The 23,039-nt window shown below is 56.6% G+C and overlaps 9 protein-coding genes across 9 annotated transcripts; 5 read left to right on the top strand and 4 right to left on the bottom strand.

The window, feature by feature from the left end:
* The first annotated feature begins 179 nt into the window (after positions 1 to 179).
* Positions 180 to 4,417, top strand: FA10DRAFT_275125 (Pkinase-domain-containing protein). The gene is made up of 4 exons (XM_025523251.1): positions 180 to 1,359; positions 1,440 to 3,800; positions 3,867 to 4,038; positions 4,112 to 4,417. Exons 1-4 carry the CDS (start codon positions 679 to 681, stop codon positions 4,177 to 4,179), a joined length of 3,282 nt encoding a protein of 1,093 aa, XP_025377520.1. The 5' UTR covers positions 180 to 678; the 3' UTR covers positions 4,180 to 4,417.
* A 170-nt stretch (positions 4,418 to 4,587) lies between these two features.
* On the bottom strand, positions 4,588 to 5,771 carry FA10DRAFT_286032 (hypothetical protein; the record flags this gene model as incomplete). Its single annotated transcript, XM_025524046.1, has 7 exons — positions 4,588 to 4,700; positions 4,783 to 5,011; positions 5,084 to 5,148; positions 5,211 to 5,258; positions 5,328 to 5,383; positions 5,451 to 5,513; positions 5,590 to 5,771. The coding sequence occupies 7 exons, from the start codon at positions 5,769 to 5,771 to the stop codon at positions 4,588 to 4,590; spliced, it is 756 nt and encodes a 251-aa protein (XP_025377519.1).
* A 958-nt stretch (positions 5,772 to 6,729) lies between these two features.
* On the top strand, positions 6,730 to 11,478 carry FA10DRAFT_260172 (hypothetical protein; the record flags this gene model as incomplete). The annotated part of the gene is made up of 2 exons (XM_025520000.1): positions 6,730 to 9,364; positions 9,959 to 11,478. 2 exons carry the CDS (start codon positions 6,730 to 6,732, stop codon positions 11,476 to 11,478), a joined length of 4,155 nt encoding a protein of 1,384 aa, XP_025377518.1.
* A 363-nt stretch (positions 11,479 to 11,841) lies between these two features.
* Positions 11,842 to 12,923, top strand: FA10DRAFT_286029 (hypothetical protein; the record flags this gene model as incomplete). Its single annotated transcript, XM_025524045.1, has 6 exons — positions 11,842 to 12,038; positions 12,099 to 12,161; positions 12,215 to 12,270; positions 12,325 to 12,372; positions 12,433 to 12,494; positions 12,558 to 12,923. The coding sequence occupies 6 exons, from the start codon at positions 11,842 to 11,844 to the stop codon at positions 12,921 to 12,923; spliced, it is 792 nt and encodes a 263-aa protein (XP_025377517.1).
* Positions 12,924 to 13,033: 110 nt separating this feature from the next.
* On the top strand, positions 13,034 to 14,184 carry FA10DRAFT_266808 (hypothetical protein). The gene is made up of 3 exons (XM_025521649.1): positions 13,034 to 13,676; positions 13,758 to 13,851; positions 13,911 to 14,184. The coding sequence occupies exons 1-3, from the start codon at positions 13,069 to 13,071 to the stop codon at positions 14,082 to 14,084; spliced, it is 876 nt and encodes a 291-aa protein (XP_025377516.1). The 5' UTR covers positions 13,034 to 13,068; the 3' UTR covers positions 14,085 to 14,184.
* A 40-nt stretch (positions 14,185 to 14,224) lies between these two features.
* Positions 14,225 to 16,715, bottom strand: FA10DRAFT_266807 (hypothetical protein). The gene is made up of 4 exons (XM_025521648.1): positions 15,867 to 16,715; positions 15,207 to 15,785; positions 15,038 to 15,138; positions 14,225 to 14,973 (listed from the first exon to the last, which is right to left on the bottom strand). The coding sequence occupies exons 1-4, from the start codon at positions 16,272 to 16,274 to the stop codon at positions 14,340 to 14,342; spliced, it is 1,722 nt and encodes a 573-aa protein (XP_025377515.1). The 5' UTR covers positions 16,275 to 16,715; the 3' UTR covers positions 14,225 to 14,339.
* Positions 16,716 to 16,797: 82 nt separating this feature from the next.
* On the top strand, positions 16,798 to 19,051 carry FA10DRAFT_301582 (hypothetical protein). Its single transcript, XM_025525006.1, has 6 exons — positions 16,798 to 17,028; positions 17,089 to 17,200; positions 17,252 to 17,648; positions 17,712 to 18,567; positions 18,629 to 18,708; positions 18,778 to 19,051. Exons 1-6 carry the CDS (start codon positions 16,819 to 16,821, stop codon positions 18,854 to 18,856), a joined length of 1,734 nt encoding a protein of 577 aa, XP_025377514.1. The 5' UTR covers positions 16,798 to 16,818; the 3' UTR covers positions 18,857 to 19,051.
* On the bottom strand, positions 18,992 to 21,912 carry FA10DRAFT_266805 (hypothetical protein). Its single transcript, XM_025521647.1, has 4 exons — positions 21,387 to 21,912; positions 20,791 to 21,317; positions 20,595 to 20,733; positions 18,992 to 20,529 (listed from the first exon to the last, which is right to left on the bottom strand). The coding sequence occupies exons 1-4, from the start codon at positions 21,657 to 21,659 to the stop codon at positions 19,057 to 19,059; spliced, it is 2,412 nt and encodes an 803-aa protein (XP_025377513.1). The 5' UTR covers positions 21,660 to 21,912; the 3' UTR covers positions 18,992 to 19,056.
* FA10DRAFT_110080 (hypothetical protein) lies at positions 21,519 to 22,501 on the bottom strand. Its single transcript, XM_025517864.1, has one exon. The coding sequence runs from the start codon at positions 22,282 to 22,284 to the stop codon at positions 21,694 to 21,696; it is 591 nt and encodes a 196-aa protein (XP_025377512.1). The 5' UTR covers positions 22,285 to 22,501; the 3' UTR covers positions 21,519 to 21,693.
* Positions 22,502 to 23,039: the final 538 nt, after the last annotated feature.

Raw genomic sequence — 23,039 nt, 5'->3', positions numbered from 1 at the left:
AGCGTGGTTCAGTGTTTTTTTCTGATAGGGGCACCCACCGCCCCCACCGCGCGCGCACCGTGCGGCCGAGACACACAGGTTGTTGGTAAGCGCGTCCTGTCTGTCGCATGGCCCGGCCTCTCCACCCACTCTAATCGCGCAATAAATTGTGATTAGATCGAGCTAATCGCTGCTTTCCGCCGACGACGCCAGGGTCACGCAAGGACCCTCACTCACTCACCTCTTCTGTCTCTTCCATCTCACCAACTAGCCCGTCGGTGTTTCGGTCAGATCAACGGCGGCCGTGATCGCCCTCCAACTGTCCCCATCTCTTCTTCTCCTTCGCTCTCTTTATTTCTATTCACCTCTTTTTGAACCGCTGAACGCGTGTTCAATCCAACACTCGCTCGGATCTGTTTGCAAAGTGGTCTCTGATCGGTTGCTGCGCACCCTCGACCATCCAACCAGCGTCGCTCCCCCTTTCATCAACGCAGGCGGCCTCGACCAGACTTCTCTTGCGCCCCTTTCGGAGATCAATCTGCCAGGAAAAGAGACGAAGAGGGGCGTGCGCCAACCTTATCAGTAGCAGGTAGTAATTTGTGGTGCTGCGCAGCAGCCAGCCCCGCGCCTTTGGCCTTTTGCCGGCCCACTTCGCTGGCTCTTTCCTCCCCTTCCGCCTGCAGAGACTCGGGGCTCAGCATGTCCAGGGCGCCTCCTGCTTCAACTTCGGCACAGTCATCATCACCATCGCAGAAGCAGCAGCAGCAGCAGCAGCAGCAACAGCAACAGCAGCAATCTGATAACGGAAGCAGCAGCCAGCATACCATTGGTCCGTGGACCCTCTCGCGAGAGATTGGAAAGGGCTCCTTTGCTGTCGTCTTCCAAGGTCGCCTGAGGTCCGACTATGTGGGCGACAGCAGCGGAAGTGGCGGAAGTTCCGAGGCTGGCGGCGGACGCCGCGGCGGCGTTCTGCCCAAGAGGGTGGCCATCAAGATAGTGACGAGAAAGAAGCTCACGCCCAAGCTGCTCGAGAATCTCGAGGGCGAGATTGCCATCCTCAAGGAGATCCGGCACGCCAACGTCGTCGAGCTCCTCGACTGCCTCAAGTCGTCCAGCCACATCTACCTCATCATGCAGTACTGCTATCTGGGAGACTTGACAAACTACATCAAGACGAGGCGGCGCGACGGCCAAACCGACGTTGCAAGGGCCAGTAGGACTCCCGCTGATAGCGTCTTTGACCAGGACCAGGATCACTTTGTCCACCCGCACGATGGCGGCCTCCACGAGGTGGTTGTCAAGAGCTTCCTCGCCCAGCTGGCAGCCGCGCTCCAATTCATGCGCGGCAAGAACATCGTCCATCGCGACATTAAACCTCAGGTAAGTCGTGCTCGGCGAGCCCGAGACATTGCAGCCTCTAGAGAACAGCCGCTAACATCGCGCGCATCGATCGCCTACAGAATCTCTTGCTACAGGAACCAGAGACAGACTCGCTGGCTGCAGGGCATCCTCCCCTCATCCCACAGCTCAAGGTGGCCGACTTTGGCTTTGCTCGACATCTACCCTCGGCATCGCTGGCCGAGACGCTGTGCGGGTCGCCCCTCTATATGGCTCCCGAGATCCTCCGCTATCAGCGGTATGATGCCAAGGCCGACCTCTGGAGCGTGGGGGCGGTACTGTACGAAATGTGTGTGGGCAAGCCGCCGTTTCGAGCGCTGAACCACGTCGAGCTGCTCAAGCGCATCGAACGGGGCAAGGACCGCATTGTTTTTCCAGACGAAAAGAGCGACGATACGCTGCGTCGCGAGATGCTGCGCAAGGACCCAGAGTCGACAGAGGAAGTCGTCCGGCCCCACGTCGTGGCCGAGGACCTCAAGGCACTGATCCGCGCCCTCCTCAAAAAGGGGCCCGTGGAGAGGATGAGCTTCGACGACTTTTTTGCCTCGTCCGTCCTGGCAGAGTACAAAGCAACGGAGCGCGAGAGGCAGCGCGAGCTCGCAGTGGAAGGCGACAAGAGCAAGGACAGGCTCGAGTCGCTCCCGACGTCACCGAGCACGTCTCAGATTCAGTCGTCGGCCTCGCTCTCGGCAAGTGGCAGTGGCTCGACGGGTCCGGCCCCGTCGAGGATGGCTGGTGGACCCCAAACGCAGCCGCCGCTGAGGCAGACGAGTAGCAACGGATCGACTGCCTCGCCCCAGCGGCAGACTGTACCGCTGGAGCACGAGCGCAAGGCGCCGCCACCGCCGCCGCCCGTCAGCAGCTACTACACCACAAAGTACGTGGTTGGTGGCCGGTCCTCGCATGCAAAGACGAAACAGGCCCAGACACCGGCAACCACTCCAAAAATGCCCCCCGCCAGCACCGGTAATGCTTCGACAACTGCGCCGCCGACCCAGCGAAACATTCCCACCCCGAGAGGCAAGAATGCGTCTCCTCGTGACACAGCCGACGCATCGAGCCTCGAAGACAATGTCTTGGAGACGCCTGGCTCCAGCGTCACCCATCTGCCAGGCACAGCAAAGGCAGCGAGCAGACAGGCATCCACCACACAGCCTCCCGGCGGCAGCATCACCTTCGACGAAGACGGCCTCGGCAAGGGATATGTCATGGTCGAAAAGCGCAATGTCGAGGTTAACGCGCTTGCCGACGACCTTGCTGGCGGTGCAGCTCGAGCCTCTACCTCTCCCTCTGAAAGGGTCTGGGGAGGCCTCGCCGGTGTGGTGCGAAGGCCGTCTCGTCTGGGAAGGACGCCCTCAACGTCAAGCAGCAACGCCAATCCTTCGATTCCCGAGTCCTCTGCAAGCAAAGAGGCCCAACCTGCAAAATCGCCAGTCCAAGCCGCGTCGAGCTCGTCGAGCTCGTCGCCGACTGCACCGCTTCCTGCAACAAAGTTTGGTACGACGCCGCCTTCCCACAACACACCTTTTGCCTTGCCTCCCGGCGCCAGGCGTCCCTCTTTCACCCGTCGACCGCCCAGCCAAGAGACTGGCATCGTTTCGGGATCGGCTCCGTCGAGTCGAGGAATCGCGCCTCCGTCCGTCAGTGGGCTTGCCACGACACTGACCTCATCTTCGTCATCGTCGGCCTTGGCAAGGGCCATCAACATGGCTTCTGTCCGCCTCTTTGGGGTGCCCTCGGGCATGTCGCTGCGTGGCGCCGCGGCACTCGTCAATGCCCGCTCTCGCAGGCCTTTCTTCATTAGTGCGTCCTCGAGCCCCGGCGGTGGTAGTGATGTGTCCGAGGCCGAGATGAATCTCTTGGCGTTGCTCAATGACTACGGGCAGAAGAGCCATGTCATTTGCGAGTTTGCCGATGCCAAGCTGGCCAACTACTTTAGCGAGGGTCCACACCAGATCTCGACGGACGCATCACCCTACGAGGATCGGCCCAACGCCAGCCGGACTGGCTCGACTGCAGCGACGAGACGCTTCTCCTCTCTCTCATCGTCGTCTCTTGGCCGATCGCCGACGGGTGGGAGCAACTACCACCAGATTCACCGTCAGAGCTCATCGAGCTCCGTCAGCAGCCAGTCGGTGACGTCGCAGTCTGAGGTAGCTGCTGCCGAAGCCCTGGTTTTGTACGTCAAGAGCCTGAGCTTCTTGCAGCGCGGCATTGATGCGACAAAGACATTCATCGAGGCTCGCAGCCTCCCTGGCACCAGCATTGTGGCCAGCCCTGAAATCAACGAGGTCGTACAGTGGCTCAGGGTCCGCTTCAACGACGGCTACGATCGCGCCGACTTCGCTAGGTCAAAGTGCGGCGAGATTCCAGAATCTGCACAGAACGTGGACAAGCTCATCTTTGACAAGGCCCTCGAAATCGTAAGTTGAAATGTCGCCCCATTCTCTTCCTTCCAGTCGCATAACACTGACATGTGCGGCGGGAAGGCTCGAGCTGCAGCCCTTGACGAGCTGGAGAACAATCGCGAAGGAGAGCACTGGGACTGTGACCGGTGCATTCTCGCATACGAGACCGCCAGCACGATGCTCCTTGCCCTTCTCGATCCAGGCGAGGAAGCCCTGGAGCTGAGCAATGGCGCATTTGGAACAATCGAAAAGTGTGAGTGACTCTTTTTGCAAGACCTTGCCCTCTCATTTTCCCCTGCTGAGACCTTGGCCTCCTTTTCGTCCAGTCGTCAAATCCATCGACAAACGGCTGCAGTGCCTGCAGAGGAAGTACCAGCCGTCTCCTTCGGCTTAGTTCCATGACTAAATCTCCCAACTTTTCTCTTGGTTGGTCCAAGTTTGCCCTCACCCGTCGGCACTTTTCACTCCTCTTCTTTCTTCTCTGTCGATATTTGTAGTTGTACGAGCATCTGCCCATCGTTATTAGTCGGCCTCCATCCATCCGTAGACAGTGCATCCCTCTTCGACTCATCGCCTCCTCTCATCACCAATAATTTTCTCTGAATCCAATCTGCAAACCAGCCAGTTACAGGCCTGTTTAGAAAGGTGCGGTGGCCATGGTCCCATAGCGTCACGCTCGCCGAGAAGATGATCAAGGAGCTTGCTAGATTAGTGATTGTATGTGTCTCTTTCTGGTAGACATGGCGCAAATGAGTGGAAAAAGGGGAAAGAGCAAGGGGAGGACTTGGAGTATTGAGGGAAGCTACAGAACAAAAGTGAGCGTCACGAGAGCAACGACGGTAGCGACGTGCAAGATGACCTGGTTGGCCGTGGGCGTGCGTGCCGACGAGGATTTGTGAATCGGTAGAACGGGCGCTGTTGTCGGGGTTAGCAAATCTCGTGTGTGTCAGAGCAGCCCGATGTCCGCAGACAAACGCAAGGACGAGGTCCCACTTACCAGTCGAATTGGCCGTCCTGCCAACGGTGTTGAAGGTCGAGATTGTGTTCCCATCTTCGGTGTTTCCGTTCTGCGGCTGTGCCTCTGCATGCGACATAGTCGGGTTCAACGTGGTACCTTCGCGAGGCTTGCCATTGTAGGAAGTCGTGTTGGTGGAAGGTACGGGCATGATGTGTGCTTCATCGCTGCTAAGTGTCGATGGCTTAGCAATAATTTCGAATGCGCTCGACTGTGTTGAAAAACCGCCGCTTAGCTGCGTCTCTCGTCAGGAAGGAGGAAAGGATTTCTGGACAGCACGTACCGTGGCGATCGGTTTTCCTTCGGTGTTGTCGCCTTCAAAGACCTCGATGTAGTAATCCTTGGCGGCTGATGAGGAAGAGAAAGATCAGCCATGTCAATGACCGGCGACAATAGCTGAGCGGGCTCACGCTTGACGTCGTTGATGTTGACAGCCGCCTCGTTAGACGAAGAGGAGACTGAGTTGGTCATGGTGAAGCGACAGGATCAGAAGAGGAAGGGTTACGGAAGAGGATGCCCTCGCTCACCTTTGTTGGCCAGCACAGTCGGCTTTGAGTGGATGGCAGTGCTGTTGTGTTTGAGTCTGTAGTACTTTACCTGCTCAGCCAGCTCGTCAAGCAGTTGTCAAGGACAGGTGATTCATCACGTACACGACGCTGATGGTCTTTGGATTACTCCCAGACCAGGAGACCTTCTCATTGGCGCCAGTTGTCCTGTCGCGAGGGAACGAAATGGAGCGAAGACTCAGCACAGAGAGTGAATTTGGAAAGCTGCCTCTCACTCCCTCACCATTTCGTATTGCCGTTGGGTTCGAGGATGGAGATCTCAATGGCGCCGCCATTCGACATCGAGTTCTCGTGCTTCACTGACGCCATATGGCCACCCTCGGTGGTGACCGTCGGCATCTGAGGACTCTGAGCAAGTGCAGCGAAGGCCTGCAAAAAGAAACAGAGAAGCGTAGCTGGCGACATCATCGTGTGGTTAGGAAGGACAAGAGGGTGAGATTCATCACGGGCGTTGCAGGCGGTGTAGGGCGCCCCAAACAAAACGAACATTTTGCTTGAGTCGCGGCTTCAAATGTTTTCTCAAATTTCAGAGAGGGGCGCATGCGTGAGTTTGAGAACGGATGCTCAACGCGAGGTGCGGCGAATGGCTTCCTCTATTCCAGCATAATGGCGATCAAGTTCGTCGATTCCAGGCGGTAGTGAACTTCTTGTCACATTTTCGTCACCTCAATGACCTTCCCTCCCTCTATGTCCTCACGCGACGCGACGATACCCTCCCCGGACAAAGCTGCCTTAGCGCCACCCGTGTGCATAAAGAACGCTTCTTTCTAGCGCTAAAAATACGGAGAAGCAATGGAACTCGTCATTTGTGCCTAGTACCCTCCCCTTGCCTACCTCTGCAGAGAAGTCCGTGTGCTTCGATCTTGCCTAACCATATCATAGTCCCACACATTCTTCAATATAGGTAGCAAAGCTCCCGCAGGCTTCAGGTGAAAGCGGGGAGACATGATATAGTCGGCGATGTACTGTGCCAGTGTGTACTACTGCACGATTACCCTTGTGTGCTCGCTCGGTCCCTCGTTGCCGCGCTCCCTGTGCCAGTACCGCATCAATCAATCTACAACGCTAAAGTGCGGTGTACCGACGGCTTTGGTGAGGGCGGCCCGAGGCTTGGCGGCGCTCCGAAGTACTGCTTGTGCCAGCATTGCGGGGATCAAGCTCAGCTCTAGAACCGTCCCTGGGCTGTCGTCACTACTAGCGTTTCGCAAGGACGCTTCGATTTGAGAAAAGTGGCCCCTTTCCGTGCCTCTTTTCTTTGTTTGTCCCTCTTTCTTCCTCCCTCCCCAATCCCACTTCACCTGCCGCTCCTCCCCGCCTCGTTCTCTTTCTTCACCCTGTCCGCTCTTTCTATTCCGACGAGGTGATGAGCCCGCGCTTTGACCTCGTCGCTGTGCTGGCGGTGCTGGTGGCCCGCGCTGCTGTGGTGAGCGCCATCGATGACCCAGCCCAGTACGTCGATCAGTTCATTGGAACGACAAACGGAGGCCATGTCTTTGCTGGTGCCAATACGCCCTTTGGAGCAGTCAAGGCCGTGGCCGACACGTCCGGTGGCGACAACACCGGTGGTTTCAGCGGTTTCGACTCGCCCATCTTTGGCATCAGCCAGACCCATGATGATGGAACCGGAGGCTCAGCCAGCCTGGGCCACTTTGAGCTCCTGCCTCAGTACTGCTCCTTTGACGATACCCTCACAAACGGACCGGCGGCTTGCGGCCTCGTGCAGGCCACGCGCGTCATTGGACAGAAGAAGGGCACAGCCATTGCGTCGCCTGGCTTCTTCAGCCTCGGACTCACCAACGATGTCGATACCAAAGTGACGTCGACGGACCACGTCGCGCTGCACGCGTTCACCTACACGGACCAGCAGCTAGCCAATGCAACGTCTTCGCAGTCGCAGTCTGGAGCGCAAAGGATCAAGTACGCGAAGCTGGGAGTCGAGTCGATCGATCCCAGCAAGGCCTTCTCGCAGGACCGTGACAGCGATGATGTACTTGGTGGCCTCATGAAGGACCTCGATCAGCGTCTAGGCCTGCCCACGCGCCGTGACGTACAGCAGGAGGAGGGGTCGCAGTCTGAGAAGAGGCACACCGACAAGCGTTCAGCAGCTGGTGGCCTGCAACAGAGACAGACGGCCAACAGCACCTCTGCCAACTCGCCCGTACTCCTCCTCGACCTGACCAACGACCTGCCACACACCTACCAAGGCCTGGGTTCGCTTTCTATCGCCATTGGCCAGGACAATACAGCCACCTTCAAGGGCACGGGCACCTTCCAGCCATCCTTTGGCACGGGCACCTACCAGGTGCATATGTGCGCCTCTGTGCCTTATGTCAAGCGCGCCGGCATCTATTCGAACAGCACTCTTGATGCGAGCAAGCTCAGCGTAGACAACCCTGCCCAGTACACGGAGACGGGCGCACTTGTGGAGCTGGATGCCGCCTCAATCAAGGCGAACAACAACACGCTCCCCGTCCGCATCGCGATCAGCTGGTCGAGCCAGGACAAGGCGTGCCAGTTCCTTAGCGCCGAGATCCCCGACAGCAGCTGGACCAGCTCGGCCACTTTTGACGCAGTCCACCAGGCCAGTCGAAGCCGCTGGAACGACGTGCTCGGATCAACGTTCAAGCCAGTCCTCGATGGCGTATCAGACGATCAGAAAAAGAGCTTCTACTCGGCACTCTATCGCGCCCACCTCGCACCGTACAACATCACTGGCGACAATGGCGCATTCGAGACGACGGAACCGACCTATGACTCCTACTACTGCATCTGGGATTCGTTCAGGACGACGTCGCCCCTCCTGGCCCTCCTCAATCCTCAAGTGCTCTCCGAGCAGGTTCGATCGCTCATTGATGTCTACCGTCACCAAGGTTGGATGCCCGACTGCAGAATGTCGATCAGCAAAGGCTTCACACAGGGCGGCTCAAACGCAGACACTCTTCTCGCCGACGCCTACGTCAAGGGACTTAATCAAGGCTTTGGCATCAACTGGGTCGATGGGCTCAACGCCATGATCAAGGATGCAGAAGAATCACCTCCAGACTGGGGCGTCGAGGGTAGAGGAGGCATCGAGGCTCGAAAGGAGCTTGGCTACGTCCCACAGGACGGCAAGGGTAACGACCCGCCCGGACCCAACGTCATCAATGGCCGCAGTGGCTCGCGCACCGTCGAGTATTCGTACAACGACTTTAGCATCGCCCTCGTCGCTGCTGGTGAAGGTAAGAAAGACGTCTACACCGACTTCATCAAGCGGTCTGGCGACGTCTTCAACCTCTGGAACCCGAACCGAACTGTTGATGGCTTTGCTGGCGTCCTCGACTCGCGCTACACCAACGGCTCCTTCTCCTATCTCGAGGACCCTCGGAAATGCAGCCCTGCGTATCAGTTCGGCCAGTGCTACCTCACGCTGCAGGACTCTGACGCGCAATTCTACGAGGCGTCGGCCATCGAGTACTCTTTCCTCGTGCCTCACGACATGCATCGCATGATTGGGCTCATGGGTGGCGATGATCAGTTTATCAAGCGGCTCGACAATGCGTGGGACAAGCAGTACAACGACATTGGCGATGAGCAGGGCTTCCTGCCAAACTATCTCTACAATTATGCCCTCAATGGCTACTCCAAGACTGTGGACCGGGCCCTCTATACCCTGCGCAAGTATTTCACGACGGCCACTAACGGTGTGCCCAACAATGACGACTCGGGAGCGATGGGCGGCTTTGTCGTCTACACGAGCCTGGGCCTCTTTCCCGTCGCCGGGCAGTCCGTGTACCTGCTCGCCACGCCCCTCTTCCCATCGTACCAGGTGGTCTCCCAGGTCACGGGCAAGACGGCCACGGTGAAGGCCAACAACTGGGACGGCGCACAGACAAACAAGTACATCCAGTCTGCCACATTCAACGGCCAACCATATACCAAGAACTGGATCACGCACAAGGACCTTTTCCTCAATGGAGGCAACCTCGAGCTGACGCTCGGTTCCGCCCCAAGCGACTTTGGTGCCAAAGCAGAAGATCTCCCGCCGACGCTCTCCACAGGCGGATTCACGCTTCCCAATGCTGGCCAGGGGATCTGAGCAGCTGTGATCTTGCCGTGCTGCAGCCCCGTCACGCTATCACTCTTATCTGCTTCTAGTCGATCCATCTAATGCACAATACGGCTGGGCCATGTTCCCCCTTTTCCCCCCTTTGTCGCGCTTGGGCCGCCATGTCGCGCGCGTATTGAGTGAAAATAGTGTGGGATAGTGTTGCTTCCAAGAGCTTGAATGCCCAACACGCGTCTGCCTCTGTGCGTTGGCGCCACGGCTCAACCTTCTTTTTCTTCTTCTTCTTCCCCTTTGGGCTTGCCCGCGTTCCTTCCCCCTCTCTTCATCCACCACAGCGTTGTGACGGACGATCGATTGGCACTTTGTTGTAGTTGGAAGCGTCGGGAGAGGGAGCGGGCCTGATACACCTGACGGCGGTCCACTGTCCGTTTCTCTCGCCATCATCCGACGCCTCGCTCGCTGCATTGGGCCGAGCGTCTTCTCCACACGGGTCTTCTCTTCTCCCTTTACTCGTCCCTAAGCCCCCCCAGCTTCGGCGGGTTGCCAGAACACATGGCCTTTTTCTCCTTTCTCTCGTGGTTTCGGCCATGGTGGAAGTCGACCGAGACCGACTTTGAGACTGTGCTCGCCCGGCTCTCGACCGACATTGCCGCGGTGCAGACTCGTCTCACGCGCGTCCACACGCGACAGCGCCGCGCGACAGTCACGCTGACCATCTATGCCTTTGTCGTCTGGGCCCTCTATGCCGCCGCCATGTGGTTCCTTGACCCGTGGGGACCGCGAAACGGGACAGGAGACGCCGGCGAAGACGACGAGGCGGCGCGCCAGGCGCGGTGGCTCTTTGGGTGGGGGCCCGTCCTCGCTGGACCCGTCGTTATTCTCTCCACGCGCAGACTTGTCAGCTGGTGGTATCGCCGGATTGCCGATGGCGAGGAAAAACACCTCCGGTCGCTGCAGAGGACCAGGCGGAAGAAGATTGACGAGATCAAGCTGGCGACGAGGTACGATCACCTGAAGATGCTGCTGGAGAAGTACGACGATACGAACCCCAAGAATGCAGCAGCAGCGGCGACGAACATGGGTGCGGGTCAAGCAAATGCAGCGGCCAGGGCAGCACAGGTGCAGAGACAAAAGCAACAGCAGCAGCTGTCGGCCGGCTCCGTGAGCGGTGGCGGGCCTGGGCCAAGGCCAGGGCCAGGGCGAGAGCCTCGACAATTTCAGGGAAAGGTCGACGGGAGGCCGTTGGAGCGAGGAGCGCCGGTCGGCGCCACGTCACAGCAACAGCAGGTCCAGTTTCCATCACAACAGCAAGCGTCAGGGCAGAATCAAAGAACGGGTGCACCAGCGGCGCAGCAAGTTTCAGCGACTTCACCATCGGGAGCACCAGGCCCTCCAACATCGGCTCTGCAGCAAGGACCGTACCAAAAGACATTTCTCGATCGACTGGCCGACGTCATGCTTGGCGCGGACCCTTCGACGACGGGTGGCGCCCCGAATGCTGCTGAGCAGCGGTATGCGCTCATCTGTCACATCTGCTTCAACCATAATGGCCTCTGCCACCGCGATCAGTGGGACGAGGTGCAGTACATCTGCCCTCGTTGCGGCACATTCAACACCAACCGGCCTTCGACGGTGCCTGTCTCTTCGCCGTGGGGCAACTCACCGCCTACGAGCAGGATCAGGACGCAGTCGAGCATGTCCGGTCTCGGCCAGCCGCGCGAGAAGGCCCAAGACGGCCGACACGCCAATCGAAACAGCCTGGGCGCCCTGCCGTCAGAGTCGCCACTCCTGTCGGCACCCAACGGCTCTCCTCTGAGACAAGGGTTTAACAGAGAAGAAACAGGAGAGAATGAGGGCGAGAGGGACGAGACGGAGAACATCGAGGGCGACTCGATTCGCTTAGAAAACTCATCATCTTCCGAGGCAAAGGAACGAGACTCTTCGACGACTGCCCTGGCGGGCCGAAGAACAACAAGTGGCGACGACGATGATGTATCTTCGAAGTTGAGGTCTCGGGGCACCAAGGCGAGAGAGGGCTCCTCGTCGCCGGTCATGGACGTTGACTGAGAGACGTACGCTTTCACTCACTTTCAATCGCTAGACTTCCCTTGCCATGAAGCCGTTCATCAATTTTAATATTTGCTGCCATCAAGAAGAAAAGCGATCTGTGCCATGTTCAGTATCGAGGACCTACAACACTGACGGAGGTGTCAATATCAAAGGCGGTGCAGAGGGATGCGCGGCGTGGCACGGCGTCCCAATTTTCTGGGCAGTGCTTTCGCCGCGATTGGACAGACCGCTCTTCTTGGCTCTGTCCCACCTTATTTTCCGCTCCCTCAGCTTTTCAAGGCATTCAGACCAGCACACTCTTTTATTATCTTGGTCTTCATCTCTTCTTCTTTTTCCTTGAGAAAGGAGCAAATTGATCCGATGTTTGCTTCACCTTCAAGGCTTTTCCTCACCCTAGCTGCGGTCGCCGCTCTTTGCGACGTCGCTACTTCCCAAACGCCCCAATCTGGTCCCACTACGGGCGACACCACGGCTGCGAGCGTCACGGAACCCCTGTCGGCTGCCCCGGGCACCAAGAGCGACATTGTCATCACGAGCCCCACGTCGGGCACCGAATGGTGAGTCTGTTCGTGCTCGCTTTGGTTTGTTTCCGTGGAGTTGACAAATTTGGATAATAGGCATACACAGTCCGAGAACAGCATTGAATGGACTGGCACGACGCCGTCGGTGTTCAGCTTCCAGTGAGTCACAATTGGACACTGTAAAGGGAAGAGCGCTAACCAGTAAACAACAGGATTATCAACAGCGACCGGTCGGTCCTCGCTGATGGTCTCTCGCTAGGCAACAACAGTGCGTGACTAGTCAGAATCTTGGTTTCTTTTTGGCTGATGATAGATGCGACAGTCCCGGTGACGGCGCGAAAAGACACTTTTCAACTGGGCGATGTCAAGCGTTGAGTTCTTCTTCTTCCGCTGTGCCACAATTCTTGCTGATTGTCTGGACTATTGACAGCTGCGTCCGGCTACAAAGTACGAATATACGACGTGCGCAACATCAGTGTTGAGCTAGCCACCGTGAGTGGCGAAGAATCTGTCTAGTCTGACTGAGAAACCCCAGGATTTGACAAGTTCGGACAGTCTCCCTCGTTTTCCATCCTCGCCAAGATCCAGACTCCCGCTACGAATTCAAGCAACGCGACGAGCAGCTGGAACGGCTTGGGAAATGGTCCCAATGCTGCCAGTGCTGGTTCGACGACGACGACATCGCAGACAGCCTCGAACGTGACCAGTAATGGAGGTATCTCTCCTACTACGACGACGGAAACGGTACATGGCAATACTACAGTTCCGTCTTCTTCGACAAACACGAGTACGAGGCCTGCACCATCGAACAGTACCTCGGCTCCAAAGAACGTTGCAATGACTTCTTTCGAAACTCATTCGTCCCTCAATCTTCTCTTCTTCAATGCCCTCCTTGCGGGTGCCATTATGGCGCTCGTCTGAGCGGGCATGCTCTTCTTCTGAGAAAGAGTAGCCACGTGGCCCCGATGGCCTCCACTCAGCATATTTTTTGAATTTTTTCTATCTTCTTTGTTTTTGGCGTGAGGGCTTGCTTGAGAGGTCTGGTCTGGAAGACGACGACGGCAAGATGGGACGTTACGCCGTCCTCGTAACAGGCCCGGCGGGCTCTGGGAAATCAACGCTGTGCTCTTCCCTCATCACGCACGCCCAGGCACAGGGCAGGAGCATGCACCTCTTCAACATGGACCCGGCCGCGGAGAATTTCGAATACGAGCCCTCGATTGATATCCGGGACCTCATCTCCCTCGAGGATGTCATGGATGAGATGCAGCTGGGCCCCAATGGCGGTCTCGTCTTCTGCTTCGAGTACCTGATGAACAACCTCGACTGGCTCGAGGAACAGCTCAACAACGCCTTCGAGACCGATTACCTCATCATCGACTGCCCTGGCCAGATTGAGCTCTACACCCACACCTCGCTCCTCTCGCGCTTCGTCAACCTTCTCACACAGAACTTCAACTATCGGCTATGTGCCCTCTACCTACTCGAGTCCAACTTCGTAGATGATGCGCCCAAGTTCTTTGCGGGGACGCTGAGCGCAATGAGCACCATGATCAACCTCGAGGTGGCGCAGATCAATGTCATGAGCAAGATGGACCTTGTCAAGCGCGGCGAGACCGGCGAGACAAAGGGCCTTCTCGGCAGAGCGGGGCGGACAGGGAAAGATATGGATCGGTGAGTAGCATCGACGCATCCTCTCTCCTTCAAAATTGCTCTCTTGTGTTGGAGTAGCACGCTGAAAGAGAAGGACGGCAGCTTCCTCGAGCCAGACCCATTGCTTCTCGTCGGCGAAGCCAATCAAAAGACAAATCCGCGTTTCCACGCCCTCAATCAAGCCATTGTCCAGCTAGTGAGTATCCTGCTATTGATTATTCTCCCTCAAGGCTCACTCTTCCGTTGGTGGATAAGATCGACGACTTCAGCATGGTCTCCTTCATGCCCCTCGATGCAACCGACGAAGAGAGCGTCGGCGCGCTCCTCTCGCACGTCGACAATGCAATGCAGTACGGCGAGGACGAAGAGCCAAAGGAGCCAAAGGACATGGACATGGGAGACTTTGCAGATGCCGACAATGAGGTTTAGAAAGGAAAAGGAAAGAGTCATAATCTGTATCATACCAATCGTGCAATCCACCCGTCTTCACAGGCGAGCACCGAATGGCTCCTGACAGCGCACAAGCTCACCGAAAGCACGCCATCTCTGCAGGGTTATTATAAGAAACTGCGTTCGTGAAAGACGTTGAGCGTAAGTATCGTGAAGTGATGAGGTACAGAGGTACAGTCCGTTATGGTTCGTGTGCTAGATAAGAGAAAGGTCTGCTAAAGGCAAAGGGAGGGTTCAGACAAGGTCGGGAGAGCCCGTCTGAGGACCTTTGTTACTGCCGGAGTTGAAGTCCTGGCTGGTGTCAAAGGGGTTCTCAGCTAGTCCGTCGCGAGGCACGAGGAAGGCGGCAACGCCGTTGCTGTTGCCGGCCGCAGTGGCTGTGTTGATTGGACCTTGGACGCCAACGGTGTTACCAAGTCCTCGACGGTGAGAGGGATTGAGAGCATCGTCGCCATCCTCAAGAGACTCGGCACCGAGATCCTGGGCACCGTCGTGCGGGGCTTCTTGGCGACGGCCGGATTTAGAAGTCTTGTCCTTGCTGTCAAGGGACTTGGCGGCAACATCCTCGGCAGAGTCGTAGTTCTGACGAGCTTTGATCGACGCAAGGGCATCATTGTGATTAAGAACACCGGTCTTGATTGCTTCAATTTGCTGACGTCGGTTCAAGGTAGCGCCTGCATTGCTATCGTGGAGCGCCTCAGTGGCGACGGTTGTGGTACTCTTGCTGTGAGAACCATCACGCCGATGGAGGAGGTCGACGGCAGCTAGGATGCTGTTGTTGGAAAGAATAGCAGTAGAGGTCTGTTGACCGCCGCCGACTGCTGAGCCGCCAAATACATCACCGCCCGAGGCTTCGCCCCCGTCGCCACTATTAGGGTAGAGCTGGTCAGAATTAAAATTGGCAGATCTCTCAGGGATAGTGCATCTCTTACCCGTTGTTGGATCCGACATTGGCGAGGCTGCCACCCAACAGGCCTCCCCTAGTCGGTGACTTGGCGTCGCCACCGTTGGCCGAGCCACCCTTGCCGCCAGTCTGGTCAACGGATGAAAAATTTGGTCAGACATCCAGGGACGAAAGAGGGCGATGACATCTTTACTTACAGCATCAGCACTGTTGTACTCGCGGCGGAAGAGACTGCTCAGTCCACCGGCGCCACCGGCTGCCGATCCTCCCGAGGCATTGCCACCGCTACCACCGTTGCAGCTGCCAATGTTGAGAGCGTTGATGCCGATGAGAGAACCGCTCGTCGAGCAGTCAGCCGAGCCACCGTTCGCGCTTCCCCCGTTGCCGCCCTTGGCGTCGCCGCCGGAACCCGACTGGACTCTGTTCCCCTTGGTGGCGCTGCTGTCCTTGCCACCGTCACTTGATGGATTGACGGTCGAAAGGCTTCCCTCTGGCTTTCGGTTTGCATTGCCGTGGGAGTTCTTGTTGCCCTTGCTGCCTTGCTTGGTGTTGCTTCCGTTGGGACCCTTGCCGGTGTTCCCAGGGTGCTTCGAGTTGCCATTGTTCTTGACAGGGCCCTGGGAGCCGTGGCTGCCATCGTTGCCGTGCTGAGTCTTGTGGCCACCTGTAGTAGATTGCTGACGTCCAGGCTTGTGATGACCATTGGCGCTTTTGCCAACGTTGTCTTTGTGCTCCTTGGGACTAGGCTTGTCGTTGTTGTCGGGCTTGTCATTGCCCTTGATCGTTATAGGAAGCAGGTGGGAGATGCTCAAATAAGCTGACATCATTCAAAAGGAATGGAAGAGACTGTTGCTCACCTTGTGGTTGACGGGCGAAAATGTGGGCTCCTTCTTCGGCACATTTGAAGGCTTGACCGTCGCGCTGCCGTTGGGCTTGTTGGTAGGATCGCTGCTAGTAGGGCTCGATTTCGTGTCAACGTTGTTGTCCTTGGCGTTTCCGTCCTTGTCATCGTTGCAATTGCCGAATAGCAAGCAGAGCTTTACATCTGCGTCGACGTCGGCATTGGCATCATCGTCATTGTTGCCCTTGATGGTAGTGTCGGCCTGGGCATCGAGTCCGAGGAGCGGACCCTGTCGTCGCGTCGGCAGGCAGTCGTCAGGATCGGCAATCGAACGGACCTTGAAGGCGGCGGTGCTGCGCTCGATTGGTGCGGCTAAGGATTGGGCAAATAGAGCCAAGGCTACGAAGGCGACAGTAATCTGCATCGTGAAGTCTCAGAAAGGAAGAGAAGAGAGGATAGAGTTTCTGTCAGAGTTCGCTTCTTTGGGGGAGAGAATGTGAGTGCAAAGAGAGTGAGAGATTTGAAGAGGGAAACGGGGGAGGTGGCCGAGCTGGAGAGGTGATGATTGGAGAGCAGGATGAACAGTAGCTGTAGAAGGCCTTATATACACGGTCGGTCCTCCTGGCCTGGCTATGACAGGAGCCGGCTCGAATCGACGAGATCGGACCCTTCTCAATCCAGCAATCAGGTAAGCGCACGGCAGAACGGACAGAATCAGAAAGGTCGAGCAAGAGCATCCTTGCCTCTGGCTGCTGCATGCCTTGGCTCCCCTGGCCTGGCGCAATGTCGTTGCAGCAAGCTCATAGGCTCAGCCTGTGCTGGCTGCAGGCTGATTGGCTTCCTTTGGGCCATGTCGACTCTGACTCTGCCCTCCACACTCTATGCTGGTCCAACACTTTCAATTTGCGCGCACCACGGAAAGGACGCGTCTGCCACTTTTCGTCTTCCGCGACACCATCCGACGAAAAATGGCCGAGGGTACTGGGCTCAAGCGTGAGCGCACACTCGAATCGGAGGATGGAGATGACGATAAGCGTTCAGGTACAGAAGACATAAGCGGTCAGGAAGATCGTCCATCGGGCAGCGAATGGCTCCCTGCTTCGAGGCTCCCTGCTTCGAAAATCAAATCGGCAAAGGCGAAGCAAAAGCGAAAGACAGGTCTATATGCTTCTGTAGAGGTGAGACAGACACATTCTTCTTAGGCGATGGAGGTATGAACGCTGAATGCTCTACACCAGTCGCTGGCTACGGACGAGACTAAGGACGACGTCGATCTCCAGGAGAAACTAGCCAATGTAGACTCGACGATACTCGATCGCATTCGGAAGGCTCTGGCCTTGGCGCAGCATGGTGAGTGTAACGCCGAGTGAATGAGCGAGTGGACTGACATTCGCCATCTAGCTGGCACTGGAGAGCACGAAGCACGTCAAGCCCTTCGTTTGTCTACTCGACTTCTGTCCCAAGCCAATCTGACCCAAGCGGACGTCATTGCGCACGAAACGGAAAAGGAAAGGCAGCAGCGTGCGGGCTCCTCGCAGGTTGCCATCAGGCACTACGAGGAAAAGCGCATCAACATGGAATCGTGGTCATCAAGCCTGGCAGGAGCTGTGAAAATCTTCTTTGATGTCCAGTGCTACACTGAGACGCGTCGGCAGAACGACCCACGCATAGTCTGGGTTTTCTACGGACTCAGCGCGAACACCGTCGCGGCTGCGTTGGCTTTTGAGATGGTTTACAACCAGGCATTACATTGGGCAAGGGCGAACAAAGATGCCAAAGGCAAGACAGGCAAGAACTCGTAAGTCTTGAAAGAAAGTCGACGTGTCCAATGTCGCGAGGCTGATGTCTTTGGTCCTCTTAGCTATCTTCACGGCCTCGCTGATGGCCTGTATGCAATGGCAAAGCAAGAGAAGAAGAAGGAAGAGAAGCTGGCTATTGAAGCCGAGACGAACAAGCAAAAGGCAGCCGTTCGAGACGACGAAGAGCAGCGTCGTAAGGAGATCGCTCGTCTTCAAGACCCACTCCTGTCGATGAAGAGAAAAGGTAGCGGAACGAAGGAAGACGCCATCGAAGTCCTTTCGGACGATGGGAGCCGTAGTCCGACTGAGCCGAAATGGGACCTGTTCCCAGCCGATAGCAGCAACACGAAGGCGACAAAAGTCGAGGATGTGGACGATGAAGATGAGATCAAGTTCGTAGGATTGAAGGCAGGACGCAGCGGAGGTCCGCCTGATCCGAATTTTGTCATCAAGATGGAAGAGGAGCAAGGCGACACGTACGAAGAAGAGCCTATCGCTGGGCCGCTTGATGATGATGACAGCGAGACCGAATATGAGACGGGCAGCGAGGGCGGTTCCGAAGATTTTGGAGGAGGGTTCGGGACGATGGATGATCCAGCCCACTTCGAAGACGGCGATGAATTCGACGTTGATATGGAGGCAGATCGGCTTCTCAACCGGGCTTCAGACGTGAAAGAAGAAAAGACAATGGGCTTCTCGAATAAAGTCAAGAAGGAAGAAATCTTGGACGATGCCGGAGACATAAAGCCCACTTCTGACAACCTTACCAGCACCTCCATGGATATAGACTCAACCTCATCATCATTGCCTCAGGGCCCGTCTTCATCCAACCCAGTCAAACAGGAGCCAAAGGTTGATGAAGTGGAAGAAAATTACGGCTCCTGGCAGTCCATGGGTCAGTTGACGCTCTTCCGCAACGTGAGTACCTGCTCTTTGCCTTTCTTATTTGAGCCAAGCGTCGCTTATTCCTCTTCCTCAGAATGCGCAACAGATCGCAGACGATTACCTCAAAGGTACAAAGCTTAAGCTCAGGAAAGGCCGAGCATTCAAGGGTTACAGGTCAGTCTTGCCCGCAAATTTCCCATCGTCTAGCGGAGAACCCAGTTTGACGTCTTCTCTGTACGACAGACGTGACAAAGACGCCTATGGGCAAGGCAAAGAGGCTGCCAAGAAGGTCGATTTTCGGAGGAGGAGGATTGAAGGGTGATCAATCGAGCAAAAGTTGCTTCAAAGCAGCATGGAAGAGAATAAGGTAGAGGGCAAGACCATTGGCTGGAAAACGTCACGAACATGTAGCATATGGAATATACCTCACCATCAAGACCGAGAAAGTCCTCATCAAATCCCCATCACACAATGTGCGCAACATGCGAGAGAAACACTAGTCAGATTTGAAAGAGAGATACACTATGGTGAATAGATTCGGCTGAAGCCTGTCACGGGTGTCCGGCAGGTCGGACACGTATGGGTCGGGCGGGCCTGTGAAGACTCGAATGCGCTCTCGAAGTGTCTTGGTGGTGGCCTCGTCACAATAGCGATTCGACATCCGTCACAGAGAGCCAAGCATCGGCACGGCCAGCAAATGATGGTGCGATCCTCGATGTAGCAGATGACGCAAAGGCGCATTCTCTCCCTCTCTGAATCGTTTTCCGTCGATGCTGGAGCAGTCCTCCGCTCCCGAATGATGTCAATGAGCCTGCTGGCTTCCTCTTCTGCTCGGGAGTGGCCGCCGAGAAGTTGGCGGTAGCCTCTCCTCGTCAGAACACCCTGCTGCTCATTTCGGGAAAGGTGCGCCATGAGAACGTTTGAAAAGTCTTCATCGGGCAAATCGGCTCGCGCAAGGGTGAGCAACTCTCCGCCTTCGATTTGTTCAGCTTCCTCGCTCAGCTCGTCGTCTTCCCATTCGTCCTCGTCTTCACTCATGTCTGACTGTCCCTCGTCATGCAGGCGCGAGCCTTGACCAAGACCACCCCAATAGTCGTCTGTGTTCTTGTCGACGGGTTTTGCGAGTTTTCCTTGCATCTCGTCTTCCTCGACCCACTCATCGTCCTGATCATCTTCAGCGAAATTCTCGTCGTGTGAGAAGAAGCCGTACCACGAGGAAGCTGCTGTGCCAGCATCGACAGGCGAAAGTGCTCTCCTGCTGCGGATATCTGCAGCCGATGCAGTGTGAGAAGCGTCAAGAGCCGACGAGGTGCCTATGGCCCTGCCAGCGCCTTCACGCCTGCTCCTTTCTTCCAACGCCTTCCGCCTTGCCTCGCTTCGCCTCTCTGCCTGTCTTCTGGCCTCTTGGATGCGTGCTCTCCGCCTCTCCTCGCCATTTGTCCCGTGCCATAGAAGCCGGATGGTTCTCGGCAGTCGCCGAATCGGCCGCCGAATCCACCGTGGGGTTCGCGGCAGGTCAAAGGGCAGCGCCCTCAAGAATCTGCTTCCCATCATCTTTGCCAAAGAGGCCAATGTCCGGAAGAGTGTTTTGGAAAAAGTCCACGCTGCTCTAACCCTCGCTGACGATGAGAAGTACGACGGCTGCTCAAAGTCGTCGGGCCTGGCTGACTTGATCCTCCGAATCTCCCGGCCGAGGCCACCCACGATGCCGGCGTCGGGCAAGGCAATCGATCCGTCTACCTCGCGAACGACGACAGTCGACCCACGAACTTCGACCCATGTCTCTGATGCCGTTGTGATGTCGATGAGGTCAGCATCGAGGCCGCTGAGTCTCGTCGAGCTCAAGCATGCAGTGCCGAGCTTGAAAAGAGCCAGACTGTAGTCGTCACTAGGCGAAGGCAGTGCTCGAGGATCGACGAGCCCCTGAAAGGATAGGGGCGTGTCGGTGAGCAAGGTCGTAAGCGCGTGAAGGAACAATGTCAACAGGATGATGGACTGCAGTAAGGTGGCGAGGGTCAGGGCCAAACGAACAGATCACAAGCAATACAAATGCCACCTACAATCAACGCCACGTCCGGCGCTCGGCTGAATGTTTGTAGGAAGGGGTAGCCCATGTCACCCGATCGGACGGCCAAGAGGTAATGGAGCGTGGAAGTGAGGCCGAAGAAGGTCGTGAGCGAGAGCCGAGAAATTGGAGGCCTGTCAAAAGCATGTAAGCGGACACAAAGAAAGCAGATTATCGCTGCGCCTACTCACTCTCGGAAGACAGTGCAAATCTGAAGCCCCAGAACCTCGCCAACCTGGAGCAGAATGGTGAGCCAAACGTGCTTGTTGGGCGGGAAAGCTTGGCTGGTGGCGTGCAGATGAAGCAGGACCGCGAAGCCGACGAGATTGAAGGTGGGGCTCGAGGCATAGTCGTCAGGGTTGAGGCTGTTGGTCAGGCCTTCAAGGGTGCGCAGCAGCGTCGATGAGAGGACGGCGACGCAGACGCTGAGGAATAGGTGCCACAGAAGCGTCGCGTTGGCAGCGTGTATGCTCGCCGGGCTGGCCCCACTGTCCAAGAGAACGTTTGCGTAATCTGGCACCCGAAGTAGAGATGCGAGCTGCTTGGGATACTGGCTCGAAGGCGAGAGCGATTGGGCAGTAGTGAGGGTGAGGATTAGAGCGGAGTAGGAGAGAAACACGAGCGTAGGGATCTGGATCATGAGACGCCGATACGCCGGCAATGGTCTCGGCCTGCCTTGCGGTCGGCAGATGTGAGTGATCCGATTGACGACGACGGCCTTTGTATGGAGATGTGAGCCGGACATGAAAGAGGGAAATCACTCCATGGATAGGGTTCCATTACTCACCACAATCGAGAGCGTGAGTGCGTATCGCGAGGCCACAAACCCCCAGGGTGACTCGCTCATGTCCCATGATCCTGATTCGTCTTCTCCTCCAGGGTAGTGCTGGTCCATCTCTGGGTGAGAGACGGCAGCTGTGTTTCTCGAAGCCAGTGCAGGCTGAGAGTCCATGAACGGCATCGAGCTGGCGTCGAAGACTAAGCCACCTGGCGTCCACACGTGCGAGCTCAGCCAAGACAGACTGGCCCCGACTCGATCTGCCACCGCTGCTGCCGCCATGCTTGCTTGCTCTCTTTCTCTCCAGCTTGGACCCTCAAGATTGCCTGCTTAGCCGGTGTGTGGAGGGTATGAGCGCTATGCCGCCTGCCCTCTCCTCGTCCAGGGCGACCCTGCAGGGCAAAGAGGCCTTTGACAAGAACAGCCAGCTGCTCTGGCTGTCGGGCTCTGTGTTACGGAGAGCGTGTACACAGGCCAATTGGTAGCGTGCCTGCTTGCTTACTCGGCAGCAGACGGCCGGAGATTGAGTCGGGCGCGAGCCAAGCGCTGTGGTGGGGAGCAGAGTGCCTGACTTAGAAGCACGCCACGTGGTACTCCACGCAATTCTCCGATCAACACCGCCGTGACTACAGAGAGCGCCTTCGACCCGACTCAGAACCATGAAATTTGACCAGCTTCCTGAAGGGCTGAAAAAGCGCCATGCTGCATGGCCTTCTGCCCTCCCATAGACCATTGACAGCCAAAGTTGTTGACGGTAAGGCATCTCACCGTGGCATCTCTCACCGCGCCCGATGCCCTCGTGAGAGGATGAGCTTGCTGCTCGTCGCTCTGGCTTGTCCTTCCCTCTCCTTTCGCTCGCTGAGGAAAGAATGAACAGCTTTTTCTTGTGCGTCCGTTTCGGGCTCATCGCCAGCTCATATGGAGTGTAGAGTATCTAATTTGCCATAGATCTGCGCGAAAATGATGTCTTTTTGTCCTATCAATAGAGGCTTTCGACAAGGCTGCGATGGATGCCGAGTCCAAGCGATTCGCGACACTGATGCAAGCGGCGGAGCCCCGTCATACTGTCGAATAATGAGCGTACGGCACGGAGACCAACAGACGAAAGCGACGATATCAAGGGCTTCCAGATCGAAGCGTAGAAACATAGTTGTTGCAGGTGACATGCGCTTCGTCCCCGCAGGTATTAGAATGTGTTCTTTGTACTCCAACATTAGTGCGACAGTCCAGTGACCAGCTCGACGGAGCAGCATCGGTGTCCAACTCTCAATCTAATTCGTCGATATCCAAGAGTACGGTGATTTTCCTTTCCGTTCCTCATGCCTGATTGATCGCTGGCCCACTAGTAGTAGTGGGCAGAGTGATACGATGTTGCGCCTAGCGCAGGCCGGTGTACCCTGAATAGAAACCGTCGTCGTCCTCGCAGACATACCAGCTGTGCCGAGGGGCGCATTGCACAGGCAAGCCGCCGGGGAAAGAACATTTCGATTGCTGGAAATTTGGTGGCCCCTTTTTTTCCCTTGTAGCGTAGGAGAGGTATTCCTTTTTTGCTTTTAAATTACATTTGGTTTCGCCTGTGCCGATGGCATGCGGCAAGGATACGAAAACCCTTGCCTGATTTTGTACTGCCTCGGTTTCCCGCTTTAATTTTTATTTTTGCAC

The sequence above is a fragment of the Acaromyces ingoldii genome (assembly GCF_003144295.1).
Source record: "Acaromyces ingoldii strain MCA 4198 unplaced genomic scaffold FA10scaffold_3, whole genome shotgun sequence".
Classification (NCBI taxonomy): domain Eukaryota; kingdom Fungi; phylum Basidiomycota; class Exobasidiomycetes; order Exobasidiales; family Cryptobasidiaceae; genus Acaromyces; species Acaromyces ingoldii.
Note: the sequence above shows the minus strand (reverse complement) of the source record. Positions and strands in the feature narration are given on the sequence as shown.

Bases quoted from the DNA above. Each gene is read 5' to 3' on its own strand.
- FA10DRAFT_301582 (XM_025525006.1), top strand. From the start codon at position 16,819: ATGGCCGAGGGTACTGGGCTCAAGCGTGAGCGCACACTCGAATCGGAG. The intron at 17,649-17,711 runs GTAAGTCTTGAA...TGGTCCTCTTAG, and splicing joins GGCAAGACAGGCAAGAACTC to CTATCTTCACGGCCTCGCTG. The intron at 18,568-18,628 runs GTGAGTACCTGC...CCTCTTCCTCAG, and splicing joins AGTTGACGCTCTTCCGCAAC to AATGCGCAACAGATCGCAGA.
- FA10DRAFT_266808 (XM_025521649.1), top strand. From the start codon at position 13,069: ATGGGACGTTACGCCGTCCTCGTAACAGGCCCGGCGGGCTCTGGGAAA. The intron at 13,677-13,757 runs GTGAGTAGCATC...GAAGGACGGCAG, and splicing joins ACAGGGAAAGATATGGATCG to CTTCCTCGAGCCAGACCCAT. The intron at 13,852-13,910 runs GTGAGTATCCTG...TTGGTGGATAAG, and splicing joins ATCAAGCCATTGTCCAGCTA to ATCGACGACTTCAGCATGGT.
- FA10DRAFT_266807 (XM_025521648.1), bottom strand. From the start codon at position 16,274: ATGCAGATTACTGTCGCCTTCGTAGCCTTGGCTCTATTTGCCCAATCC. The intron at 15,786-15,866 runs GTGAGCAACAGT...ATAACGATCAAG, and splicing joins TTTCGCCCGTCAACCACAAG to GGCAATGACAAGCCCGACAA. The intron at 14,974-15,037 runs GTAAGAGATGCA...CTACCCTAATAG, and splicing joins AATGTCGGATCCAACAACGG to TGGCGACGGGGGCGAAGCCT.
- FA10DRAFT_275125 (XM_025523251.1), top strand. From the start codon at position 679: ATGTCCAGGGCGCCTCCTGCTTCAACTTCGGCACAGTCATCATCACCA. The intron at 3,801-3,866 runs GTAAGTTGAAAT...TGCGGCGGGAAG, and splicing joins TTGACAAGGCCCTCGAAATC to GCTCGAGCTGCAGCCCTTGA. The intron at 4,039-4,111 runs GTGAGTGACTCT...CTTTTCGTCCAG, and splicing joins ATTTGGAACAATCGAAAAGT to TCGTCAAATCCATCGACAAA.
- FA10DRAFT_266805 (XM_025521647.1), bottom strand. From the start codon at position 21,659: ATGGCGGCAGCAGCGGTGGCAGATCGAGTCGGGGCCAGTCTGTCTTGG. The intron at 21,318-21,386 runs GTGAGTAATGGA...CTCCATACAAAG, and splicing joins CACTCACGCTCTCGATTGTG to GCCGTCGTCGTCAATCGGAT. The intron at 20,530-20,594 runs GTAGGTGGCATT...ACCTTACTGCAG, and splicing joins CGCCGGACGTGGCGTTGATT to TCCATCATCCTGTTGACATT.
- FA10DRAFT_110080 (XM_025517864.1), bottom strand. From the start codon at position 22,284: ATGAGCCCGAAACGGACGCACAAGAAAAAGCTGTTCATTCTTTCCTCA.